General features: G+C 37.5%; 1 protein-coding gene across 1 annotated transcript in view; it reads right to left on the bottom strand.

Annotated features, from left to right (window-relative positions):
* Window positions 1–24,961, bottom strand: part of LAMA2 (laminin subunit alpha 2) — a 352,582-nt gene extending 327,621 nt beyond the window's left edge. Inside the window, 1 exon segment of the mRNA XM_030447547.1 lies at window positions 24,774–24,961. Within this exon segment, the coding sequence (XP_030303407.1) occupies window positions 24,774–24,864 (91 nt within the window). The 5' untranslated portion in view covers window positions 24,865–24,961.
* Between the last annotated feature and the right edge of the window lie 1,029 nt (window positions 24,962–25,990).

The raw sequence follows: 25,990 nt of genomic DNA on the forward strand, positions 1-25,990 counted from the left end.
GTGCCCAGCCTGGAGCTTCCCATGGAGTTGTTGTGGCCAAAGTGCAGGACCCAGCACTTGGCCGTGTTGAACCTCATCCCATTGGAATCAGCCTAACTCTCTAGTCTGTCCAGGTCCCTCTGCAGAGCCCTCCTGCCTTCCAGCTGATCGACACTTCCCCCCAGCTTCGTGTCAGCTGCAAATTTGCTGATCATGGACTCAATCCCCTCATCTAAATCATCAGTAAAGATATTGAACAGAACTGGGCCCAACACTGATCCCTGGGGGACACCACTAGTGACCGGCCGCCAACTGGATGCAGCACCGTTCAACACCACTCTCTGGGCCTCGCCCTCCAGCCAGTTCCTAACCCAGCACAGGGTGCCCCTGTCCAAGCTGCGGGCTGACAGCTTTTTCAGGAGGATGCTGTGGGAGACGGTGTCAAACGCTTTGCTGAAGTCCAGGTAGACCACATCCACAGCCTTCCCCTCATCCTTCAGTCGGGTCACCTGATCATAAAAGGAGATCAGGTTGGTCAGGCATGACCTGCCCTTCCTAAACCCGTGCTGGCTGGGTCTCATCCCTTGCCCATCCTGCAGGTGCTGTGTGATTGCACTGAGGATGATCTGTTCCATGACCCTGCCAGGCACTGAGGTCAGGCTGACGGGCCTGTAGTTTTCCGGGTTCTCCTTCTGTCCCTTTTTGTGGATTGGTGTGACATTCGCCAACTTCCAATCATCTGGGATGTCCCCCGTGAGCCAGGACTGGTGGTAGATGATAGAGAGAGGCTTGGCGAGCTCTTCTGCCAGCTCCTTCATCACCCTTGGGTGGATCCCATCCGGTCCCATAGACTTGTGGGGATCCAAGCATCTCAGTAGGTCACTGACTGTTTCCTTTTGGATTACAGGGGGGCTGTTTAGATTCTTGTCACCTTCTATAAGCTCCACAAGCCGGCTGTCCTCAGGATAACCTGTCTTACTGTTGAAAACTGAGGCAAAGAAGGTGTTGAATACCTCAGCCTTCTCTTCATCTTTGATAACTATATTCCTGCCCATGTCCAGTAAAGAATGGATGTTTACCTTGCCCCTCCTTTTGCCACTGATGTATCTGTAGAAGGACTTTTTGTTATCCTTCACAGAGGTTGCGAGATTCTGTTCACATTGTGCCTTTGTCTCTGATTTTCTTTCTACACAACTTAACTACATTCCTAAATTTCTCCTGAGTAGGAATTATGCCACTAAATGTACTTAATGCCACTAAATGCCTAAGTAGCCACACATTTATTGATTCTGAGGAATTACTCATTATTCAAAATTAATCACTTATCTTACTGTAAATAAAATTCAGTAAGATATGGCAGGTAGTTTTCTTAAGGATAGAATGGATGACATCAGCTGCATCTGAGCAGCTAACCTGCAAGTGCAAGAAATTAATTTCTGTGTGAGTACTCACTTCAGCTGAATTACTTTTATGGATCAACTCTGCTTTCTAAGGAAAGCATTCTCATGCTTTCTTGTCCTAACAATAAATTCATCCTCACCTTTACAAATAATTACAAAGAGCTTCCCTTTTGGAACTTAAGTAAATGCTGTTGCTTTGTGTTCCTAAGGAAATTTATAGAACTTAATTATTACATACAAAATTATTATTTTATTCAGATTTTAACCAATATATTCAAATTTTTTCAGGTTTAGTTTATTTCCTCCTTCTATTCTCACCTCCTTTCTTCCAGTCTACCTTTTTATCACACTTTTGCTGGTTAGCAGAAATTATTTCTGACATTTTGTCTAGATTGCTGAATGACTATTGTCCACTTTTCGTGGGTTTTTTATGCTTTATATCTTCTCTTCATTTAGAGCTCATATCTAAAGGTGGTGATTCCATAATAATTTTAAAATAGAATTGTGATTCTTTAGATAAAGCCTAAGAAATTACTCATCTCTAAGTAAAGACAAACCACCTGAGAACAGTATTGACTGAAGATGATTGTGATTTGAGAGCTGGCCTGTGGAGTTGTGTAATAAAACCTGTCTCAAGCCATCTGACATTGTACAAGGCAAAGGACTTAAAGGAGCATAAACTCCTTTAGTGTTCAGTTAGTTGAAGAGGCTAAATACTGAATGAAAATAAAAAATTATGTCTTAAACCTAGTAGTCAGGTGATGATTAGATAATGCTGACAAGGCAATTTAATGGAACACATTCTTCCAACTTGTGTTCTTTAACTAGAGTTAGTTTTGGTTTCCAGCTTAGCAGACCAAAACCGTCTATAAAGGGCTATTTTAAGGTTTTTTTAAGAGAAGTCAAGTAACTTTGTTACAGAAATGGTAGGGAGAGAAAACACTCAAAAAACCCAGAAAACCCAACTCTTTTTTTTTATTAAACCTTTAGCATTCATTTAACATTCTAGGCATTTTAATATTTTTAGCACCCTATTAGGCATCAAATAAGCTTTCCTGTCTCCAAGGTTTACTGACAACAATAAATGGCAGGAACAAAGATTGCTTAAAAAATACTGAATGCTGTTATTTTTTAGGTTAATTATATGATCAAAGTGAACTATGTAGGTAGGCATTTGAGGTCTTCTTTCATGCCTCAGGCCTCATGAGGGACTTCACACTGTTCTACCAACAGAAACATTATTTGTAACACATGTATATATGTGGCAGATTTTAGAAGCTTTTTCAACGGTTTGATGCAGCTGTTTTCTCCTGACTGCTACCTGATCTTACCTTAATATCATTTTAGGAATGCAGGAGATTCTATATTGCATCAAACTCATATTTCATGTAATATAGTAGATTTGATATAATGATCACTAGGTGTTCCCAAAAGAGACAGGAATACTCCATACCAAGTCAATGATGAGTAATTCTCCCCTATTCCTAATTCAATATTAATGTTGAATAGGTGAAGACGTGTTGAAGTCCTTCAAAATGAAATTTATGTCTCCCTTCAATATTCCTTTATTAATATTATACTCCAGAATATTCTCAGTCACCAAATACTAGTTCAAATTATCTCCAAATTTCAGTGTGGCTTCACAACAAGTGCCTGAGTTCCAATTTTCTTTTATTTTATTTTTAAGATTATTGATCTTCTAGGAAAGCTTTCCATATCACCTTCTCATTTTCTATATCTTTTTAATCTATACAGATCATAAAAGACATGTCATAGTCCTACCAATAGGAGAACACTGCAGTGCTTAACTAGTCAGTTAATCTAGAGCACTTTTGCTGCAGAACATATCCCAAACAAAATGACAAAGACAAGAAAGAGAATCTCATTTCCTAAAGTGCACACTGATAAAGCATTTGATGCCTCTTCTCCCAATATATTTTATTTTTTGGATGTCTTCCACCCTCCTGAACTGCAACCAGACCATGGAAAGGCTTCAGAAAAATTTTCAGTCATGCTAATTATACACTTAGGATGAAGTAAGACTAAAAGTTAATCAAACATGATATAGAGATATTTGTATATTCATTTAATCAGCAGAGTGCTGATACACTGGACAGACTGAATTAGGTTCATGAACATTTCTATAACTTCCTTCATATCCCAAAATTTAAGTTTTCATTATGAACTGGTAGCCCAACAAAAAAAGTATTAAACTCAAGAAACAATCAGAACGCTCATTCCAATACTTCAGTCTTTCTGCCAACTTTGAACTTGACTACTGCAGTTCATATTTAAACATCAAAGTTCCTTATCAAACATTTGAAAAAATCCTATATTCACAGCTGCAGCTTGTTTGTTCATTGAGCCATTGATCAAAAAATAACAGCATGTATTTTATCTGACTGTTCTTGCACACCACCTATATTTTGAAAGTTTTCCAAATATGCAGAACTTCCCTTCTTGTATATTGTGTCCACTGCTAATTACTGTACCACTCTGAAATACTAATAAGATTTTGCATCATCTTTAAACATTCCTAGGTAGCTAAGATAAAAATATCATTTCCAGTCACTTGCAAAGAAAAAAAAAAAGGCACTAATATTTAGATATGTAGAGCTTTAAAACACAGATTTGTCTCTTTTCATAAAATAAATTATATTACATGACATTACATACAGAAAATACATTAAATGAGAGATAAAGATAATATGCTTTGGCAGAGACCCAAGGATAAAAAAGGAAAAATTCATCACAGGAACAATATCCATCTTTATAGCATGGTGACCAGGATGTTTGAAAAGCAAGTTAGAACACTTAATGTTTACATCACTATGGATCAAACTAAAATGTTACATGAAAATAATAACATATTAACAGAATTGGCAGGATAAACAAAGTATTACTGTTAAATTTGAACAAATTTGAGATAATTTTTTCCAGTATAATCTTCCTTAGTAAACCTGGAAAGAATTCAACCACTATTGGTTCTACTTTCTTTCTTCAATGCACTGATTCTTAAATATTTTTTTCTCATCAAAATGGATGCAATCTGATAATCAGATGTACTCCAATTGTGCTCTAATCTACTGTTTAGAAATTGATTCTTGCTTTTCAGTAGCAGACCAACAATATTGTAAATTATAATAATACATAGTAAAGACTAAAGACTTATGGTAGTACACAAATCTTTTCCACCTACTTGCAATACTTAAGCAACTAGCCTTGTATGCCAAGTTTGTCAATATTCTTGTAATTGCTACTACTCTTGACTTCTTCCACAGAAACTAATTCACTCATCATCTAACATGTATTTTTCTTACTCTGTCTTTTGCAATATGGTAAGTATACACTGTGTTATACAGCAGATACTGAATACTTTCGTGGTCTATTTGGTATTAACAAGGCATCCTCGTGACCAAATGAGAGCTCTCATTTCATAGTTGACCTGTGAGCTTGCCACATACACAGGACCAGCACAAGAGCAGTAAGTTGAGCTCAGAAATATTGGTGCAGTTGTGGTGACTGCCTTTTCACTTCTACAATCCAAACCTGAAGATTCTGTCAGGCAAAGGATAACCAAAACCATTGTTCTTCTCGAACAATGTCCTGCTTATCAGGCATAACAGGATGGTTATGCCTGGGTGAATTCTCCAGCCTGAACCATGTGCAAATGCACACGGAGTGCTATGGGATGCAACAGTGGAAGCCAAAGGTAGTCCAAAGGGAGACTTAAGCTCCTGTTCTTAAATAAATGAGCACCCATGTATTTTTCATTACAGAATCACTGAATAAAATATCTAACTGTATTTTTAAAGCATGGGGAGCAAGGAGTAGATATGAAATATAGTATGTCTGCCATATGATTTGTCTTACCACTAGTCAACATAGCCTAGTTTTCCCCAAAACAGTTCAACTGACTGGGGACCTGGCTTTAACAGGAAAGGGATAACTTAACCCCCACTAGTTGTGCCTGTATACTGATGCAAAGTAAACCATCTTTGGAGACAAGACTAAAACATCTCAGACTGAAGGGAGATAGAAGCTCAGGCCTCATGTTAAAAGTGAGAGACCTGTTTCATTAAAAATGGACATTGTCAGAATCTTTCTCTAACCCTGCCATTTGGAAGAAAAGGTGGCAGTTGCCATTTGCATCCAGACAAACAATACAGACACAAAAACAGAACAGTAGTTAGGAAATTTTAATGCCATATAGACCTGAACTGCAAGTCAGTACCTACATGCAGAAAAGAAATTAATTTCAGCATTTGGCAGCACTGTGCCTTTCCCTGCTAATTCAGAACTGTCCTCCACCCTCATGTTTTTCTCTTGAATCTTTTACTGTACTGCAAAGAAGTTAACCTTTAAGTTAGTGGTAGGAAAGACCACTTGGGTTGTACTAGAGCATGAAAAATGATTACCCTCTTTTATCCGTCCTTAGGGAAATTACTATCAGTCATTATATCTGAACTTAATTTAAACTTACACCAGTTTTATTCTCTGTAATACTAAAATGCTTAAGGTGTTTTGTGAACACTCAGTACAAACATCTTTATTTATCTAAAGTGTTTTCTTTAAAGATATTGAGCACAGTGTAGTAGATTATTCTGAATAAAATACAAAGATTAAAATTATGTTGGCCAGACAGCTTGCTCAAGGATATGCAGCACTTCATCATAAAAAAATAAGAATTAAGTTTGCTTTCTTTTCTTTTGTAATTTTCCATCTCTTCCTTTAAATATTTAATCACCTGTATCATAATGATATTCCCTATATAACACTTCTAAATGCCAGGATATCACTCAATAACTGTATAAAGCTAAACAATTAAAATTTCAGCCTTTTTCACAGCAAGGCCACTGACTATGATATGCAAATGTCATGCATAAATTGTTCAAAATGCTTCCAAAAACTGAAGTAAATTCCTTACTCAGGTGGCATTTGATTGACAAGATGTGCATTTACACAGATATTAGCGTATGATGTGTTGCCTTTGATGCCTCATTTGTGTCTTTAAGTTATAATGGATAAGCAGAACTGCAGTTCATAGGATCTCATCTACAATCCTACACATATATTCCATAAAGCACAGCAGCTTCTGTGGCGTTGGTGAGCACAGAATGAAAAATGGAGCTTAAAATACATCCATCCTTCAGCACAGGTACTGTAGTAATGTGCTGAATTAAGGTGAAGTCAGATGGTGAGGAAAGCAAAGTACAGAGACTTAAGTAAAACATTTGGCTTGGTTGCTGCAGAGCTTCAATGTGCACATTTAGGCATATTACATCATCTACGAGATGTGTGACAAACTCTGCAACTGCAGTAACAGACCTGCCAGCCTACCTTCTGTAACAATGAAGGGCTGTTAGAAACCCTTTTCTTCCAATGGCAAATATACTGCTTAATTTAACAATTTATTCAAAAGAAGTGACACCATGAAGTGTCATGTGAAGAAGAAATACAGGATAAAATACAATCCTGCTCTTGCAGGGGCATTGGACTAGATAATCTCCAGAGGTCCCTTTCACACTCTAAAATTCTGTGATTCTGTGAAATATATTTTATTCAGATGAAATTCATACAAAGGGAATGAAATTATAGATCAGATGGTAGATAGATGGTAACATGGACTGCTAGTCCTGATAAAGTGACCAGCATGCTGAAATATACATACACTTTTTCAATGTTATTATATTTCAGAGTAACTGTACCTCCCAATTACAACCCTTACTCCAAAGGCACAACATAGCACTGAACATATGCACTGCTGCTGCTTCAAGAATTCCAGTAGCAGTGAGCTTCACACCTAAACATTTAGTATAAGACATCACAGCAAAATAACAATACTGTTTCCAAGTATGGGGTATGTATAGCAAGGCAACAAGATTTTAAGGAAAAAGGAGTCTCAATTTTGATTAAAGCTATTCAAAATAAAGGCTAAAATTTACATATTTTAAAAACTGAGAAGAAAAGCTAAGGACAGATATGTGAAAACTGCATGCTATTCAAAATGTCTTCGAAGCAAATTGTAGTTCTGCACTTGAAAAATATTGCAGATTGGCAAAATGGAAACATGTATCTTTGTGGATCAGGCCATGGAAAGGATGCTCGAGTCCTTCCATTTGTCCTGCCCTTACATGGAGGCAGGAAAAAACTTCATCTCTGGCTGTGTCTACCATCTTCTTCTGCCTTAGGCACCACAATAAATCCAAGTACTCCTTGTCTCAGAGTTCACAAAATTTTAAAAACAATTGTTCTTACTTCCTCTTTTGCTTGGTAAAGTTTACAATGAGAAAAACCACAGAGCATGGGTGTTTCTGTTTCTCTCATGACTGAATGGTAGGTTTCTTCTGCTGACTTCATTTTCTTTCCAACAAGCACACAATATTTGGCAGGTCAAATTTCATTTTTTTGCTTAGGTACAAATATTCTAGCATAATACTGAAGACCCCATATGCTGATACAAACGGTCCTCTAACTTAATTTTACTAGGTGATTTTGTGATGCATAATGGTATTTAGATAGTCAAATTACTGTTGTGACACTGCAAAGCAGCAAAATGGCATCTTAAGGGTGGTCTGAAAGCTCTCATTGCTAGCCAAAGAACTCAGCATTCCAAACTGCACTGTAAATAGAACTGGAAAATGTGAGACATTTTAAGTGTACCTGTTTTGGGGTAGTTACCTGGGTGCTTGGTATTGACCGAGTAACATAGCCTCCAAGCACTTGACAGCAATACAGGCACAAAATCAACAGTCTTGGATTTCAGCCTTTCAACTGCTAGTGCTTTTTTTCCCCACACCTCCACATCATATGCAGTTCTCAGTCCTAAGAATATTCTGATGTCACTATTACTTAATATACACCACTGTTCATGCCCTGACTATATGAGACTAAAATACTCGCAGACTAAGTTTCAGCTAATACATTCATTATTTTAATTTAGTTTGCTTTATATATAAAACATCTCCACTATCTCCACATCTCCTCAAATACAGTGATTAGTTGATACATTATACTCAAGTGGCAGGAATACTTCTGGTGTATGCATCATTTTACACACCTAGTTTACACCAGAGCTGCCATATATCAGAAATACAGCCTAGGTATCTTTCATATAGGAGCACTACTGATCCTACCTCCAGAGACTGATCCTACCTCCAGAGACTGAGCCTACCTCCAGGGAAATAGACTATATTTGTACTTTCACAACATGTCTGCATTTACCACTACTCAAATATAGGAGTGAAGGTGTTATCTGTACTGTATTGACTTGTTGACTTTGTCAAATGCAGCTTAACTTCAACGCACTTCATCTATAATGTTGAACACATTATTGGCTGTAATTGCAGTCCTTTCATGCTCCCAAAATTGCAGTTTATGTAACATCACAGGTAGTAGAACATTTTCTCTGACAAAGTCAAGCCCTTTTAGCCTAGATTACCATGTGAATTCTAAAGCCTGACTATTTTTTGCTTTATGAATATATATGTCTTTGCAGAGGCCACAGACAGTTATCTTGCTTTTTATATCTGACCAGGAATATGGAGCTGAGCATCTTATATTTTAAAAAGAGCTTCTGAGAGTACCTGAGATACAGGCAAAATATATGGAACATCCTTTATAGCATATATAGCAATAGTACCCAAAGGGAAAATAATTACACATACATGCTACTTAAATGTCTAAAAGATCTACAGCATGCACTAAAGGTAACTTCTGTCCATAACAGACCTGCATCATTATTCACAAACCTTTATGAAGTTCTCTAAGTTCATGTTCCTGAAATTTTTATTTCTCTCCCAAACTATACTCATTCATCTCTTTAAAGATCTTGCCACCCCTATATGTCTAATCCCTCCAAACTGCACGTCATTTCCCATGTTTTCCTGAATAAAGTTCTGTACCAAAGGAAAGTGGATATCAGAAGATCACAAATGTCACTTCAAAGGTATTTACTAATGTTTCAAGCAATTCTACTGTTAGAAGCTGCAGAAACTTAAAACTTTTTTCCTATGTCTTTTGATGAGATAAAGGCATTAAGATATCTCTTTTATATATATATAAGGAAGACTTGTGCACTCAAAAAGCTCATTCATTTTTCCCTAAGTGAACTAGTTGGTCTAATAAAGGATCTCATTCCTTCCTATAAGGTTCATATTGCTCATCCTTAAGTATGACACTGATATAGTACAATTTCAAAGTCTAACTTAGACCAAACTGCTTTGGCTTTGAATATGGGGAGCTTCCAAACAGCAAAGGACATTAATTTAAGTGGCTGTGGAACAATAAACTGAATCATAATTCAAGTTTCCAAAAGCTGCAGGATTAGTAACATAGACCATAGAATATTTTGTTGGCTCAGATTTGTAAAAAAAAAGTACAAGAAAATCTCAAAGGACAACAGCTACATTATATTTTGTTTGTTCGAATACAGCGGCAAGATAGCCAAATTCCTCTCAAATAAAACCACACAAATCTAGTGAGGTAGTAAGCATCAACCACACCTATTCTCTGAAGTTAATGGAGATCACAGCTGCTCTTTTCACAGAAAGACTTTAGTTCCGTCATGCTACATAAATGTAATTTTTTTCTTTCTGTACACCACATTTCAATTTTAAAACATAAAAGCAGGTTTCCAAAAATTCTGATCACATCCTGTGCCCTTGGAGATTTGAGAAAAGAACTGAACTCTTTCCCACTTGTCTCCAGAAAGCTTCATGACATTTGCAGCAACCTACCCCTAAATAAATCATCATCTTTACAAGGAACCTATTATATCTGAAACACTCTTCATACCCTCCCCCAAAACTTTAGGGGAAGATTACATTGTAAGAGGGAAAAAAGAAAATGGGAATAGCCATATGGGAATCACCATGTTTAGTGGTGATGTGTGTTCCAGTAGATTTGGCTTACAACCCAATTCTTGCAAACTTGGATGCATCAAGGCTGGTCTAGTGACAATAATACAGAAAATCTCAATGAATTATAAGACATCATTGCTTGGTATTAGGTACTATATTTGCCTTCAAATTACATGACCGAATTTCCAGATATAATTCTGATTGAATAATTTACTTCTCAGAAAGACAGAAACTGAAGTAGTTGGGGAAAAAGAATCGACAAATTTCCCACAGCAATATTTGAAAGTCTCCTTCTGCCATCCTGAGTTCCTAGGAATGTGGTTCTCACTTTATCAAAGCTTCCATGTTCCCAACCTCTCTTCCCTGACAATATAACCCTATAGTGTATGGAATATTTTACAAACCTCAGCATCTTTGTGTGCATGTAGAACCGTCTGCTTTATCTGGACCAGATGAAATTATTACAGGATGAAAACCATTTTAACACTGTTCCACTGTGAGATGAGCACAGGTTTTCCTGCTCTTATCTCCCCTTGGGTTTACAAACATTGCAATCATACTTATTTCCTGAATTCAATCTACATGCATTTCAAAATGAGAGCTAGAAATATGCTTCACCCTCTTTTCATAACAGCAATCTCTAACCAGTATCACTAAACTGTAACTACAGATGCTTGCAAGAAATTTTTTACTGATGCAATATCTATAAAGAAATTCTGACCTATAAAGGAAACAGAAACTACATCTCCCAAACTCTCAATCAATACAGTTGTGTAATAAAGTGTCTATAGAAGATGTAGCTGGTTTCTATTACCAGTTTTACCACTGAAAACTTCAATTGTACCACTTTGTATGTCATATAAACTTTTGTTTGCCTACAGAACTTGCAGCAAGATATAGACAAAATATGGCCAACCTGTAGCTGGCCATACTCAAAAATTGCAATGCTGAAGAAAAATAAAATAGATTTGGGTTTTATAAAGTAGATCTCAGTTTCTGGCTTGTTTTAGTTCTGGTTATTTCAACTTGAGTCTTAGCAATACTACAACTATTGCTCACTTTCCAAGACTTCAGTTATTGTCACCTCCTTGAAGTGGTACATGATTTGTAAACTTTATAACTCTTCTACACCTAATAAAGCTTCAGAAAGACCTTGCTGAAACAAACTGAGTACCTTTACTATAGAGAATTTACCAACATTTACCCAGAAGGATTTATACCCATATCTGCTACCTCTAGGACAGTGGCCCAAATTCCAAACGAGTTGAGAAGAGGGAGGTATTTTCACTTTTCTTACACAGATAATTCTCCTGTGAGTTCTTGCATACAGAGCACAAAAGGAAGCATGATTTTTCAGCCATGGAAAGTAGATAACTCTAGTCTTTCAACATGAGATGTATATTTTAACTTCGATATTTTTCTCATTTCTAATCTTTCTACACAGTATTGGTCTTAATTATTAATCATATTATCCTCTATTCACTTGGACTGTTTTTGTCCTCATCACCTGCTGTTTTTTCTAACGGTGTCAGGGTATCAGACAAGAAAATAAGTACCTAAATCAGGAGCAGTTACTCAATTTCTTTAGAGAAGAGAAGGTCTCCTTTGGAAGACAAATCAAAACGCCGGAGGTTTGTAATCTGAAGTGTTGTTTGAAACAAATGATTGATAGAAAAAACACCTGCTTAATCAGCCAACAGGTCTAATGTTAACTGTTACAGATACTTTTCCCAGTACTTTATGTTTCATTTGTGTTGGTTGAAGTGGGAGCTTTCTTGGGTTATGTTTCTGTAAAGCCTTGTTGAACTGTTAGAGAAGCATAATGTAAAGACACCTCTAGCACAAGAGAGAGAAGCATTCCTCTCAAAACTTTCTTCATTCTTCAAAAATATGAAAATCCTAAAGTAGCACAGCGGGGCTATTGTGCAACTCTACATATTTTAGAGGAGGAAGACACCAAAGAGCTCTCAGAGAGATAATGCAATGTTGATTTTGGAATTCACATCTAAACTTCTGGTGGAAGTCTGCCCAGGAAAAAAAATAAAATAATAATAAAAAAAGGCCAGATCTTAGTATTTTATCCACAGATTCTACTCAGCACTCAGAGACAGAAAAATAAATATTTTTATCTGTTCATACTAAATTTTGCTGTTAAACTTAGGTCTACATACAATGTAATATATTGTCCATTATTTCCACTATTTGACCCAAATGAAAAAAATATTTTGAGAAAGCCAAAGCACAGTAATTTCATTATGGTGAAAAATTTTACTGCCGCTGAAAAACACGAAAGCAATTAATTACCCTGAGGATGCTGCTTGGAATAAAAGTATTTCTACACTTAAATGTGACATAAATTAATACTTAACTGCACTTGAACCAAACAGTCATGTAAACCACTATTGCTTATCACTTGGAAGCAGGCCTACACACAAAACTGAATGCAATACTGTACTTGCCTTTGTGATAGCGGAATGTTAATCACAGATTACAGTACAAATAGAAGGAGCATAGAACATTCCTTTATAACAGAGGTTGATTTTGGATCCAAGATTGTTTTATCTGGCATATCAGCACTACTACAGGAAACCATGCTCAGATTAGCATGCATAAGGTTGAAAGATTCACAACATTATCAGATTTCCCATGCTGCATGCTGTTGCACTGGGTAGCATCTTAAGACTGGTAACAAAATCCAAATGCAAATTTAGGACATGATTTTTTACCCTTTGTTTAAATTTACAGCTTCCTGTTTATGTTGTTCAAATATCTGGTTTGGAAGAGTTTATTAGAAAAGACAAAAAGATAGACTGTGACCTACTTTAGAAGGCCACTAAACTTCTACATCCTTTAAGCATTATTTGTCCTTTTAGGGTCTGTCTCCAAGCATGAAGTATTCTGCTGATAAGAGTAACTGAATATTTTTCCATAACCCCATACTAAACATCTGCGAATTTGTAGAATACTACAATTGCAAGTATAATAGTCATAAGTAAAGTATTTATCTATAGTAGTCTTAAGTAAAGGAGAGTATTTACCTTAAATAAAGGACCTATTTACACAGCATTTCCTACAACCAGTTTCACCATCCTCCCCAGATGACTAAGGACTGCCTTACTACAAATATCACATTTTAAAAACATATACTGGTCACGTTGCTATTTTTCTAGTCAACTGATACTTATGATGAGCTAATCATTCATATTCACAGGGACTTCAGTAACAAGATATATTTGAAATATTCATATCTGGACATGATGATATGAATTGCTTAAGAAGCATCAGTCAGAAGAATGTCCTGGAATATTGTGCCAGAATACTCAAATCTGGGAAGGAAATCTGACTCCAGATTTTCTGTTTGCATCAGTATGATTCAAGTAGAACAATTAGAGACGTTAAAGAAAAAAAAATAATACCAGATCACACATTTCAAATAATTGAATGCAACAATTCAGAACATCCAGTACCAGAGAGCACCTGTCTTCAGAAATGGTAGTTTTTTCAAAAGTACAGTCTGCACAAGTGTGACTCTTTAGTTGGAAAAAAAAAAAAAAAACCACCCAAAAACCCAAACATAACATAAGAACTGTCTTTTTCCTGAAGAAAACAGAGGTGATTGCACAAATATATGTTCTTCTCAGAAAACAATGTACTTCCAAAAAGTACTTCTGTTTCTGGGCCTAATGAAATAATACCCTTGAGCCTTTTTAGTCATGCAAAAAGCTGAAACACAAACAATTCAAGGTGTGGGCTACTCATATTTTCCTATCAGGTCTTATACCAAGTAAAGGGTCAGATGAAAGGATAAGTTCTGTGGGCAGAAATCACAAACTTACTAGCTTTGAAAGTGTTAACAGAACATTAAAATTTATTCAGTTCATCCACTATATCAATCAAAAGAACAATTCACTTATCTAAATAGCAGTGTACAAGCTTCATTTATGAAGGTGGAAAGAACAGCTTAGCTCATCTTCCAAGTACGCATCTGCTCTAGATAGATACAATTAATTTCCATTTATGCAGAGACATTCCATAGAGAAAGAGGATAGAAGAAGAATAATCATACAGGAACACTGAAGGTTTCTTATAAGGGTGGGAAATATGATCTGTCTCTAATTCAGAATTTTTTTATAAGCTGTATTTTAAAAAAGTAAATCTTAATAGCTATAATCTCATCTGCTTTCCTTACAGTAGCTCAGTCTATGTTATCACAGCTAGGCAACATCTAACAGCCAATCCCTGCTTTAAACTACATGGTCTTTATCTCAGGCCTGTATCCATAGTCTAATACTAAAAATTAGGATTCACTCAAAACTGCTCCCAAAATTTATAAGTCCTAGATAATTAATTCAGGTAGAACTTAAATGCAGATGAGTAATATGCAGTAACTGTAAACATTATATATGTTGGTTCTTAGCTAAAGCGACATACACTGTAATGAAGCCAAAGTCTTCCATTGTATAATATAGCATACTAGGGATAAAAATTGAATTAGGAACATGAAAGAAGGGTTATGAGTGTGATAATTTAATTTATAATTTTTAAAAGTGTATTATTTAAAACAAATGCACTCCTTTTCTCTCATGCTAATTATATTTCATATTGGACACCAAGGCTGAGTAGTGCCATATCTTAAGTTCTCTCTAGGTTCAATAAACCTGCATAAACTCAAACAAATTAATTCCACCTTAAAATCTAATATAAATACCATGTATAACAAGCTTTGCAAATAGAAATGAATCAAAATTCTTTTATAATACACCCCTAAAACTTAGACACTTCTGAAGACACTTAAAGGCTGAATCCTTTGCTGAACTTTCTATGCCCTGGTAAAAATTACAAGAATAATTTGTACATAATGAATTATATACCTATTGGAATTACCGCTGGTCAAGTTTGTCATAAAACACACATACATTCATAAGTGCATGTGCAGGAGTGATTATTGCTAGTGAAACACAAGAGTGTCTAGAAGTACCATCTGATGGCATGCCAATCGATATTTTCACCCCCACAGATTTAGAACAGATGTTTCTTCAGCTCTACAGATGCAGTGAAAATGTCCCATCTTGGACACAGAAATATTTAATTTCTAACAGAAAATATTATTATGGATCTTTAACCATAATATCTGTTAATTATCTGTTAAATATCCATAATTATCTGTTAATTCAAAGAACTTCCCCTTGTGTGTCATTTCCACAATTCGTTCATCTTAAAAGCTAACTGGTTTGGTTCACTTTTTAGGTACCTCTGTACAGTCAAGGGTACTGATACTAACATAGAAACAAAGCTTCATTTTAACAGCAAACAATATTAAATGCTTCTTGATAGCTCTCTTTAGCAACTCACTCTCTAGTTTTCACCTAAAGATAACGTTTGGGTTTAACTAGTTCTTCTGACAGCTCTGGAACCCTCTGGCTTCAATTGTTCTTCCAGTTATTGTAGAAACAAACTGATTACACACACATATGTTCAGCAGAATATTAAGACAGAACAAAATGTTATGTTCTGAGTTTTATTCTCCCTTTATAAGGACCAGGAATGAAACTGTTGCCTTGAGAAAGTCAATAAGAATTTCACTGTAACTTCAAATAAACCTTTCACACTAGAATGAGTACATACCACATGATATTATGTCTTTTACTCGGGTATTTCAACTAACATCCATAAAGGAAAAACATGTAGACAACAAGAGGAAATTATTTCCTTGAACTCTTTGATGATTTAGTTTACCAAGGAATACATAAGTTCTGTTTCACTTATAGAAAATAATTGTACAGGAATCATCAATTTTAGACAGATGCTACATTTTTAAACTAATTCCAGAAGTGATTTAAAGGCCTGCTGTGCAAAATATAATGGCTTTATTACATTGAATATAATAATTGCTTGAGTTTATGAAGCAGATTGAGCAGAGTAATTTTATCTCATTCTATATTATCTTAATCACAGAATCACAGAAAGTAAGGGTTGGAAGGGACCTCAAAAGATCATCGAGTCCAATCCCCGTGCCAGAGCAGGGTCATCTACAACTGACAAACTTTCTTGGGCTTCCTTCCCTTCCAGAGTCTTAGCCCATGGGATTCCTGCAAGCAGATCCTTAAAGAGTACAAAGATAGCCATGTGGAGGTAGAGGGTTGTAGTCCTACTTACAGCCCTTCTTCCTTGTAATATACTAAACTCCACCATGTCGTGGTCACTGTCACCAAGACTGTTTAAAACCTTAATGTCCCCAACCAGGCCTTTATTCATTAATACAAGGTGCAGCAGTGCACCACTCCCTATTGGTTCTTCAACTGGCTGCATCAGAAAGTTATCACTGATGCGCTGCAAGAGCCTTTTGGACTGGATATGCCTGGCTGTGTGGGCTTTCCAACAACTATCAGGGTGATTGAAGTCACCTATGAGCACTAAAGAGTGTGATCTGGTGGCTACTTCCAGTTGGCTATAGAAGGCCTCATCAGCATCTTCTTCTTGGCTTAGTGGTCTATAGTAAACACTCACTACAGTTTCACCCCCATTTGCATGACCCTTAATTCTTACCCACAAATTTTCAACCCCTTCTGTCTCTCCCTCTGGATGGAATTCAGTACATTCCAGTTGCTCTCACACACAAAGAGCAACACCACCACCTCACCTTCTTAGTCTGTCCTTCCTAAGTAGTGCACAGCCATCCCTGACACCATTCCAGTCACAGGAACTGTCCCACCACGTTTCAGTGGTTGCAAGTACACCATAGCCATGTAACCTAATGAAGATCTCCAACTCCTCCTGCTTACTCCCCATACTCCGTGCATTGGTATATAAGCATTTCAGAGAGGGAAACAGGCAATTAGTTTTCACTTCTGGTATTTGACCATTCCCAGATACTTTCATGGCTACTAACCTATTAGTAAGCCCTGTGTTTTTTAAGAGAGCAGCAAAACTGACCAAAGAATAAGGTGTGCCTTGAATGAACAGACAAATGACTCAGTCTAAAAAGTTGACTTCTACATCATTCTTCTAGTACAGTGTCTAATTTCCACAAGAACTGACTCAAGCTCTTGATGGTTATGGTATTATTGCTGTTTTTCCATTACTTTTCCATACCACAGTTATTTCACCAATTGAACTGTAAGTTTCAAAGTCTTACATAACTGCTACCAATATGGCAAGCTCATTGCATTTTCCCCTCTAGTAAATAAACTATGAAGGTTTTACAAACATGTTACCATTAATTTTGCTAGGAAATTACTATCTTATTATCCATGTCAAAGCTGCAGCTGCAGGAATAAACTGAAGCTGCATTTATCGTCAAGTTTTTGGAAAGTATGTATGTAAAAGCTTTGCACCTTCTCTGAATTTAGAAAGTATTTGCCATATTCACTATATAAGCCTACTAAAAGCAAATGAGGGAGAAGCACACTTCCTACTCTAAACCTACACAACACACAACCTCAGTACAATGGAATTAATTAGAAGCTTGTGTGCAGCTGCAGAAATTCACTATGCTTAAGAAAATAATTTAGTGTGAATATTACAAATATATTTTTCAATTAAATGTGTGGGCTCTTTTCCCATGGTGAAGGAAATCTTTTTGTGTGAGGGTTCATTCTTTAAAAAAAAAAAAAAAAAAAAGATGATTAATAGAAAACATTCTTCAATCATACCAAAATCAAAAGCCAATGAGAAATTTACTCTGTTCTGCGCCAGGGACTGCGCATGGGAATTCTGATATTCTACAGTTTTGGTAAAAGGTGACTAAAAAATTACCCATAGGGATGAAATGGTACCAGGAATTGATTCTTTCAGGTAAAATTAACTAATTAAGTATTGTCAATGATGGCTCTAGGTTAAACACATTAAGTGTACTTTTGATGTTCACCAATCATCCTTTTGTTGTGATTAAAAGAAACGCACATGTAGTTCACTCAACTAGATCAGATGTGCAAATTCCATCACATTAGAATCACCAGCTTTGGAATTAGCACAAACATGTACATTCTCTTCCTGGTGGTTTCAAATATGAAATCGAAAAGCTCTGAATGTATTAATTATGTTACTTTGCATCCTTTAAAATGCACATACTTCTTGTTTCATAGCTTTCTCTGGCTTTCAGAGGAATGCAGACTACTCATACTCCGTACCAATGCAAACAGGTTTAGAAAATGCACAAAACAGTTATCGTTGCAATATAGTATTTTATCATACATATTGGGAAGCATAGCACTATGTACAAATTATGCTATTTATTTATTCCTTCTTAAACCTAAGCTATTCAGCAACACATGTACAGCAATAGTATTGCATTCTGTGGAATATTACAGGCTGCTGACCAGCTAGAATAAACAGAGGAATATGCTGCCATGTTCAGTCTCTTCTATAAAAACCTAAAGGTAGCCCAATGCAAGCAGCATCTAAAACTCTCAGGGTTCAGCTGAAGAGGCAGTGTCTACGTAGAAAACCAAACTAAATCTTGAATAAACTCTCACCCTCACTGGACGTATAGAGAAAAACTCATTTCTTCTTCTTGGACCTCTAAGCTATTGATTGCCAGCCCCAAGCTTTGCTCCATTTTCTCACAGTAGTGAGAAATATACAGTATGTTAAGAGCCACTTTTCTGATGAAGAATCCTTCTGATATCTTCTAATTGACCTCAAATACTGCTCCCGCTCATTAGAGGAGGTGAAGAATGACAAGATACATTCATTTGCTAACAAAAAAAAAAACAGTTTGATATAGCTACAAAAATATTTTTAATAATATTTTGTTCACTTTTTGATAATTTTCTTTTTTACTACATCTTAAGTCCATGAATTATTACACTTGTTGATACACATCAGATGAAACAGAACAAGGGATTTCAATGGTATTTGAATAATCCACTCTGCAGGAATGTTCATTATTCTTCCTGAGGTTTCACAAGAGTTCCCTGGCATAATACTGCTACAGCTGCTTTACAGTCTAATGTTATTACAAGGTCTGATTCAAAGATAATATCTCCTAGAGGAATCTGGCAGGGAACGGAGACCTAGGAAAATCCTTGTGATGCTAAGGTGTAACTAATGGAGACTGAACTGCTGAAAAAATTGAAAGCAGTAACAGCTATTTGTTTTGAGCTTTACAAGAATCCTGAGAGATCTTTAGTGCTCACAACAAAAATCAAACAAATTCGAACTACTTGTTCTGGAAATCTTATAATTTTTCCTAATCTCTGCCTTGTCCATGGTACAGACACAGTCCAAAAATCATTGCCATTTCCTTAAGTACCTCTCTTTGCTATATTATTGGACTGAGAACATCAAAGCTGTGGAAAAGCAGAAAGACAGATACTGGCTATCAACTACAGTAGCTGGTACATGAGAATAACAGGTAGTCATTCCCAGGAGCCATCTCACAAACTAGCTTTGTTGGCAAATATCAAGGAATTCTTTCCTGTTTCAAAGTCATTATAAAATTTAGCAAACATGAGATTTTACATCTGTAAGATTGAGTCTGTATTACTGTTAGCAGGGCCTGAGCTGTTAGTATGGGACATAAGAGCTCTGAGATACCTAGACAGAATTCTCATTCAGGAAGAAAAATATTCAGTAATAAACAACTTATTAGTTAAGAAAAATATTGGGAAAGAAAATGAGATAATCAAGTATTGATTACTTGTTGATGCTTCCATGTATTTCTATTCTGTAACCATTGCTAGCCTGCAAAGGAGTCTGGACTTCAGAGGAAAAAAAAAAAAAAAAAAAAAAAGCCACACTGTACCAGGAATTCATGCTGCCTCTTATTCCAAAATACTATAATCTCCAAAAACTGTCAGTCCAAGTAGCCGGATAAGAATTTAGAACATGTGTGGGTGGATTCCTTCCTCCAGCCTGAATTAATTAAAAATGATTCTTTGCTGTATTATTTTAAAGCAGATTTTGGAACAGGTTAAAGACCCACTGTTCTGACTTTAGTATTTAAAACCTAGAAAAAAAGACTCCTGTGAAAAACTTGTAGGAGGAAAAATTAATAATAAGGGGTTTAAACATTAAATGCATCTTGTATGTTTTTTTGTTGCTTGGAGAAATTCACACATTCTTGTGCAAGACCTACCTCATCTAGTTTGGCTGCAGTTATTTCAAGTTAAAGCATGTACACAAAAATGCACACGTCTCTAGTCAGTCTGGGTAATTCTACCTCCTTATAAAATTTACATTGACCGTTAATGTTTTCTGTTCTCACATTCTAAATCTGAAACATATATTAATACCCTCTGCTTTCACTTCCTCAACCAGCTATTAAACTATATGAAAACAATACAGACAATAACATTAAACTAAAAAATTACAAGCAATCACAACACATTCTTGGGAGCAGCATCTCCCAAACTTTCAGGACTGGTTAACTCTTATTTATCAGGAAGCACTAAATACTCCTAAGAGAGTTTCTAGAATGGATCAGTATCTGTCTTGTATACATAAAGTTAAAAAAATAACAAAGAGAAACAAAAACCTTAATTTCCAAATCACCAAAAGCTAACCAGCAAAAATATAAAGCAGCATATAAAATTAATGTAAAAAAATTATGCACAGAATCCACTTCACTGAAGTACACTACACATTCAGTGAACAAGGCCTACTTACCTGTTACAAGATACTGAAACTAGATTAAAGAACTCATTTTAAAAAAAATAAATTAAGACACCCACACTCTAAAAAGAAAACATACACTCCTTCATATTTTTGAAATCAGAGCACCACATATGTTGACTAAGCAGACTGACTAGATTACATAATAACTAAATTCTATCTTCCCTCTCACAGTATTTTGGGGGTCTTTCTCCTAAACAGCCATTGGTTTTCAGAGTTTATCCTAAAGATTTCTATATTGCTGTCTAATCTTGTTGATACTGGTCAACACATTTAATATTTATTTAGGTGACAACAGGCTGATAAACAGAACAATCACCTCAGCTTTGTTCTGTCAGGAAAGTAGAACGCAAATTTACCAACACTATTTTTTCCAATACCAACTAAATAACTGAAAAGCACCATGCTCCATATAAAGTCAGCAGAATGTTTTGAATGGTTAAATGCCATCAACCATGATGGAAATCCTCTATGTATCAAAATCACAGCTGGGAGGGAGTGATCATGGTTGCAATCTGACCTTACTCCAAAGAGGTCTCTATAAAGAAACAGGAGACTTAATTTTTATGTAACCCTATACTATTAATAAAACCACTTTTTGTTTGTTTCCAGAAACAGAGAATCTAAGCCTACACAACATTCTTCAGTCTTAATATGTGAAATTATGTCCCACTACTTCTCTTAACTTTTCAGAGTACAATATGCACATATGCGGGAAACAATCCTGTAATCCATGAAATAACAGAGGGAACTAAACTCTGAAAACTAGTTTAACAAACCTACACCTACAGTCAGAGTTAAAAATATTAACCAACCTGCCATCATTCGTTGCCTAACAGACTGGCACAGTCACATTTTAACACTAAGTTGATGTTCACCTCTCATTTCTATTTCAAGTGAGAAATTTCACTTTGACTTTAGAAGTAAGCTACATACATCAGCTCTTGGAGTCAACTTACACTTCCGATTTGTGAGATGCTAAGAAACACCTGCACTCCATGAGTTATCTCCACTTATGTTAGCAGCTGACACCTCAGATCAAGTTACTGTGCAGTCTCTCTTCCTTAGCTCTGTCTCTACTGTTCACACCTTTCACAGATTCAGCTTCAGCTCTTGCCCATGACTGATACTTAGACCTTTTAATAAAAGGCTGAAATCTTCAAAATCAAAAGTTTCTTATGGCTTTCTAAACTACACTTAGTTTCTCTCACATTCCACAGGGAAGAGGATGAATTCAAGATTCAAAAGGAACATTATAAAGCAATTCAGTAAGTTTGCAGCCTTAACCACAAGTTATGAATACCCACAAGAAACACTGTTGCAGAATGCACATATCTTTCTGGTTATGATTCTTCCACTTTATGAGACATTATACATGACTAATTAGTGTCCAAACAACAGAAAAACAAACATGTGTAGCTGAAAGAAAAACAACCTTAAGTCCAGGTTTCTGACCACAGTAAATTTTCTACCAATCAAAACCAAACCAAACAAAACAAACAAGTAACAAAAAACAAACAAACAAAAAAACCACCAAAAACCAAAAAACAACCACAACCCAGGATTACTGACTGTTCTCATCTTTGAGGTGCAAAATGTTCTTTAAGTGTTCTGTTCTAAAAACAACATGGGAATTCATTGTGATGTTTCAAGTACTGTTTTTCAAAGCATTGCAGCTCTGTTACACAATTTTCTCCGCAGACATCTGACTGGTGCTAACAATTACAGAGCCATACTTACCATCCAATGTTACGGCTATAACCAAGAAACTATTAAGTGGAAAAACAAAAGCTGTCAATCTAAAGGTATAAAACATGGGTTTAATAACACTCTTCTACATGTTAAAAATCCCCCAGGACTTTTCAAACTTTTTAAGTTTGAGAGGAGTTCATTACCCCTTTGCCTGGGCAACACTGTGATATTTACATACTGCTAGCACCTCCTAGCAGCTGTGACAGATCTCAGAAAGAAATTTAAAAGACAGCAAATGGCTTAAAAGTTTGGCAGGCCAGAATCTGAATTAAACTCTGAGGTCTAGAGGGTTGCATCATCACATTATTAACATCTAATCAGAAGTCCTAGTGCTCCTCACTGAATTACCAGAACTCAGATATAATAGTACAGATGCAGCAGATGAACACTCTAGGTACCCACTTCTCATTTAGAAGGAAAATAATTATCATATCCCTTCACTGTAGAGGTTAAAAAAGCTAAGATATTGCATAAAGAAACGGACACTTCAAAAGTGTCTCTGTGTAAAATTGCTTGTGTGTGAAAGAGAACATTAGAAGAAATGGAAAAACAATATTTTTCACATTTGCATTCACTTTTCATTTCATCACCCCTGACAGAGGAAAAAAAGGAAAAAAACAAAAAACAAATACACAAACAAAACCAAAACCAAACCAAAAGAAAAAAAAAAAACAAACCAAAACCCAAAAAAACAAACAAACAAACAAAAGGCGAGAGGAAAACACATGATATGCTTTATTTTAAACACTCTACTTTTAAAATCTCAGTCTTCAGTGTTTACCAATAAGTCATCATTGAAACACACAGCCTAATTCTGGGTGAGGTTGTATCTACACAGATACTTGACCAACTGTCATTTATCTTCACAGGGCAAAATTAGTATTAAGCCAGCTGCTTGAGACACCTCTTTCATTAAATGACAGTAGTGTTTTCCAAAGTAAACCCTAAACCATAAAACTTCCTAATCCAAAGTGTTCAGCCTATAGTGTGAGATCAAGGTCAAACAGAAAGTAGCTGTTATTCTAGTGGCTTTAATCAGTTTTATTTTAATGCACTCATGGTATCTTCTTACTGAATTCTTTTTACCAAGGCTAAAAATGTAAAGAGCAGCAAATGTGGGCACCAGGAGAAACACTGTGAGCTGAAGAATGATTTTAAGTATTTCCTATGAGAGTTGATACAGTTAATAAAGTTTATTTCCCCTATATCTATACATCACCCCCTAGGATCTTTCCACACAACACTGAAAAAACAAGCAAACAAAAAAGCCCTCATTGTCAACACACTGTACTATGTCAACACTGTGTCATGAAAGATGCTTGTATGTTTTAGACATTGACTACTCGTGCAGGATACAATTGATGCTGTTCCCATTCCAGTTGCGGTTAGATTTTAATATGGAAAAAAGCTTTGTTACTGGTTAAGTATATTGTCACCTGAAGTAAGAGCAGCCCGAGCAGCCAGCATTTATTTCAATACAGCCTAGCCAGCTTCTCCTAAACACAGAGATGCCAAGAGAAGGGCCCAATACGGGCAGAGGGCTGCCAGCAGATTAGCCTGTAAGATACCCGACGTTTCAGGACATGTTGTCCAGTCGTCCCTAACCTCCTATATCACGGTAAGTGCGATTTGTCGCTCCGTCCTCAGTCACGACGAAGCTCATCTGAGACATTCCGAACCGTGACTTTGCCTCCTAATAAAAGCGGGTGTGTGCGTTAAGAGGGAGGAGCGAGCGGGTGACTACTGCGTGTAACGGGGTGCGTGGACCAGCTCCCCGCCAGGAGCGCAGCGGCAGCGCGCTCCGGGAGGTCCTGCCCCGGAGTGGGGAGGAGGCAGCGCGCTCCTTACGCGGCCGCCGCTCAGCGAGGTGGGAGCCCGCGGCCCCGACCAAGGGGGCAATAAGAGAGGCTCGGGGCAACACGGGCTGCCGAACCCACAGATCTCCTCTGCACGACTGCTGCATCAGCTGTGGTGTCCCCCGGCAGCACTCCCCCGCTATCACTCCTCTGCAGGCGGGGGGTTGCTTGTCTCGTTGGGTCTCTGTCCCCCCAGCCCTCCCATCATTACAAGAACTCTAGAAGAGACAGTGTGAACGTCGCCTCCCCCTCTACGTCCTCTGAGGCCCCGTCCGGGGCGTGTGAGGCGCTGACTCCCCGCTCCCCTGTACCTCTTTGCGGCGGCGGCGGCGGCGCTGGCGGCTGGCCTCGGCTGCCGAGCACCGCCAGGAGCAGGAGGAGAGGCAAACTTTTCCGTGCCATGGCCCCTGGGCAGCCGAGCTGCTGGCTCGTCCCGCCCTGGGCCAGCCAGACGACTGAGCCCCCGCCGCCCGAGTGAGAAGAGTAGACCCCGGTGCCCGGGGCAGGGAGCAGTCAGGACACACCCCTGGCTCCCCCCCCCCCCCCCCCCTTCACCGCCCGCCGCTCTCCGCCCCGCCGTGCCGGGACGCATCTCCCGAGGCGCGAGAGCCAGAAGGGCCTGCGGGCGCCCAAAAGGCAGGGATGAGGAGAAGTTGTCGGAGGCTGCCGCAGTCTCCCCGGGGCTCTCACCGCTGCCGGCCGAGAGCGTCCCGGGTGCCTGCCGAGGGCCGCGTTCCTGGAGCGGGCAGGTAGCGCCGGCAGAGCGGGCGCCTCATGGTGCCGGCCGCTCGAGACGACGCTCGAGGAGGGCAGCACGTGCCCTCCTAACGGCCGCTCCCGGTAGCCGCCGCGTGCCGCCTGCCACCCACCCCGCACCCTGCGCTCCCTCCCCAGGGATCGGATCACAACGCGGAGCCTGCCCGGGAAATGCGCTGGAGTTTTAAAAGGAAACGTTTATCGAATTATCCGAGTCGGATTTTAAAAAAAATAAATAAATTAAAAAAAACCCCAAACCTGTGCTGTGAGGAAAAAAAATATATATAAATCAAGCTTTCTGGATAGGCACTGGGAAAACTACAAATACAAATACATTTTCCTGTTGTCTGGGAGTAGTATGTCAGCGCTAGTTATTTATGACAGGAGAAATATCATCATTACACAAAGGAAAAATTAATGTTGCATTAAAGTAAAATACTGATTAAAAACTGTTTAGTGTTCCTAAAGCAAAAATAATACTTTAAAAGAAAAAAAAGTCAGTGTAACCCGATATTGACAATGGAAAGGGGAGAACAGCAAGGCTTCTCAGCTTACTGAAAAAAAAAGTACCTAATAAATTGCTTAAAAGAAGAAAGCCAAGCTTAACTTTCAGGGTATCTGCACAAAGGCACAAAAATCAAATTGCACTGGCAGCCCCTTTTCTGACTTGCGGAGTCACCCTCATAAAACAGCACTTCAAAAATGAACCTTCTGTGTAACTCACATAAAGTTTGAGCACTTATAGGTAATTCCCCCCATAAGTACTTCAGCA

Source organism: Calypte anna, chromosome 3, assembly GCF_003957555.1.
Source record: "Calypte anna isolate BGI_N300 chromosome 3, bCalAnn1_v1.p, whole genome shotgun sequence".
NCBI classification, from domain to species: domain Eukaryota; kingdom Metazoa; phylum Chordata; class Aves; order Apodiformes; family Trochilidae; genus Calypte; species Calypte anna.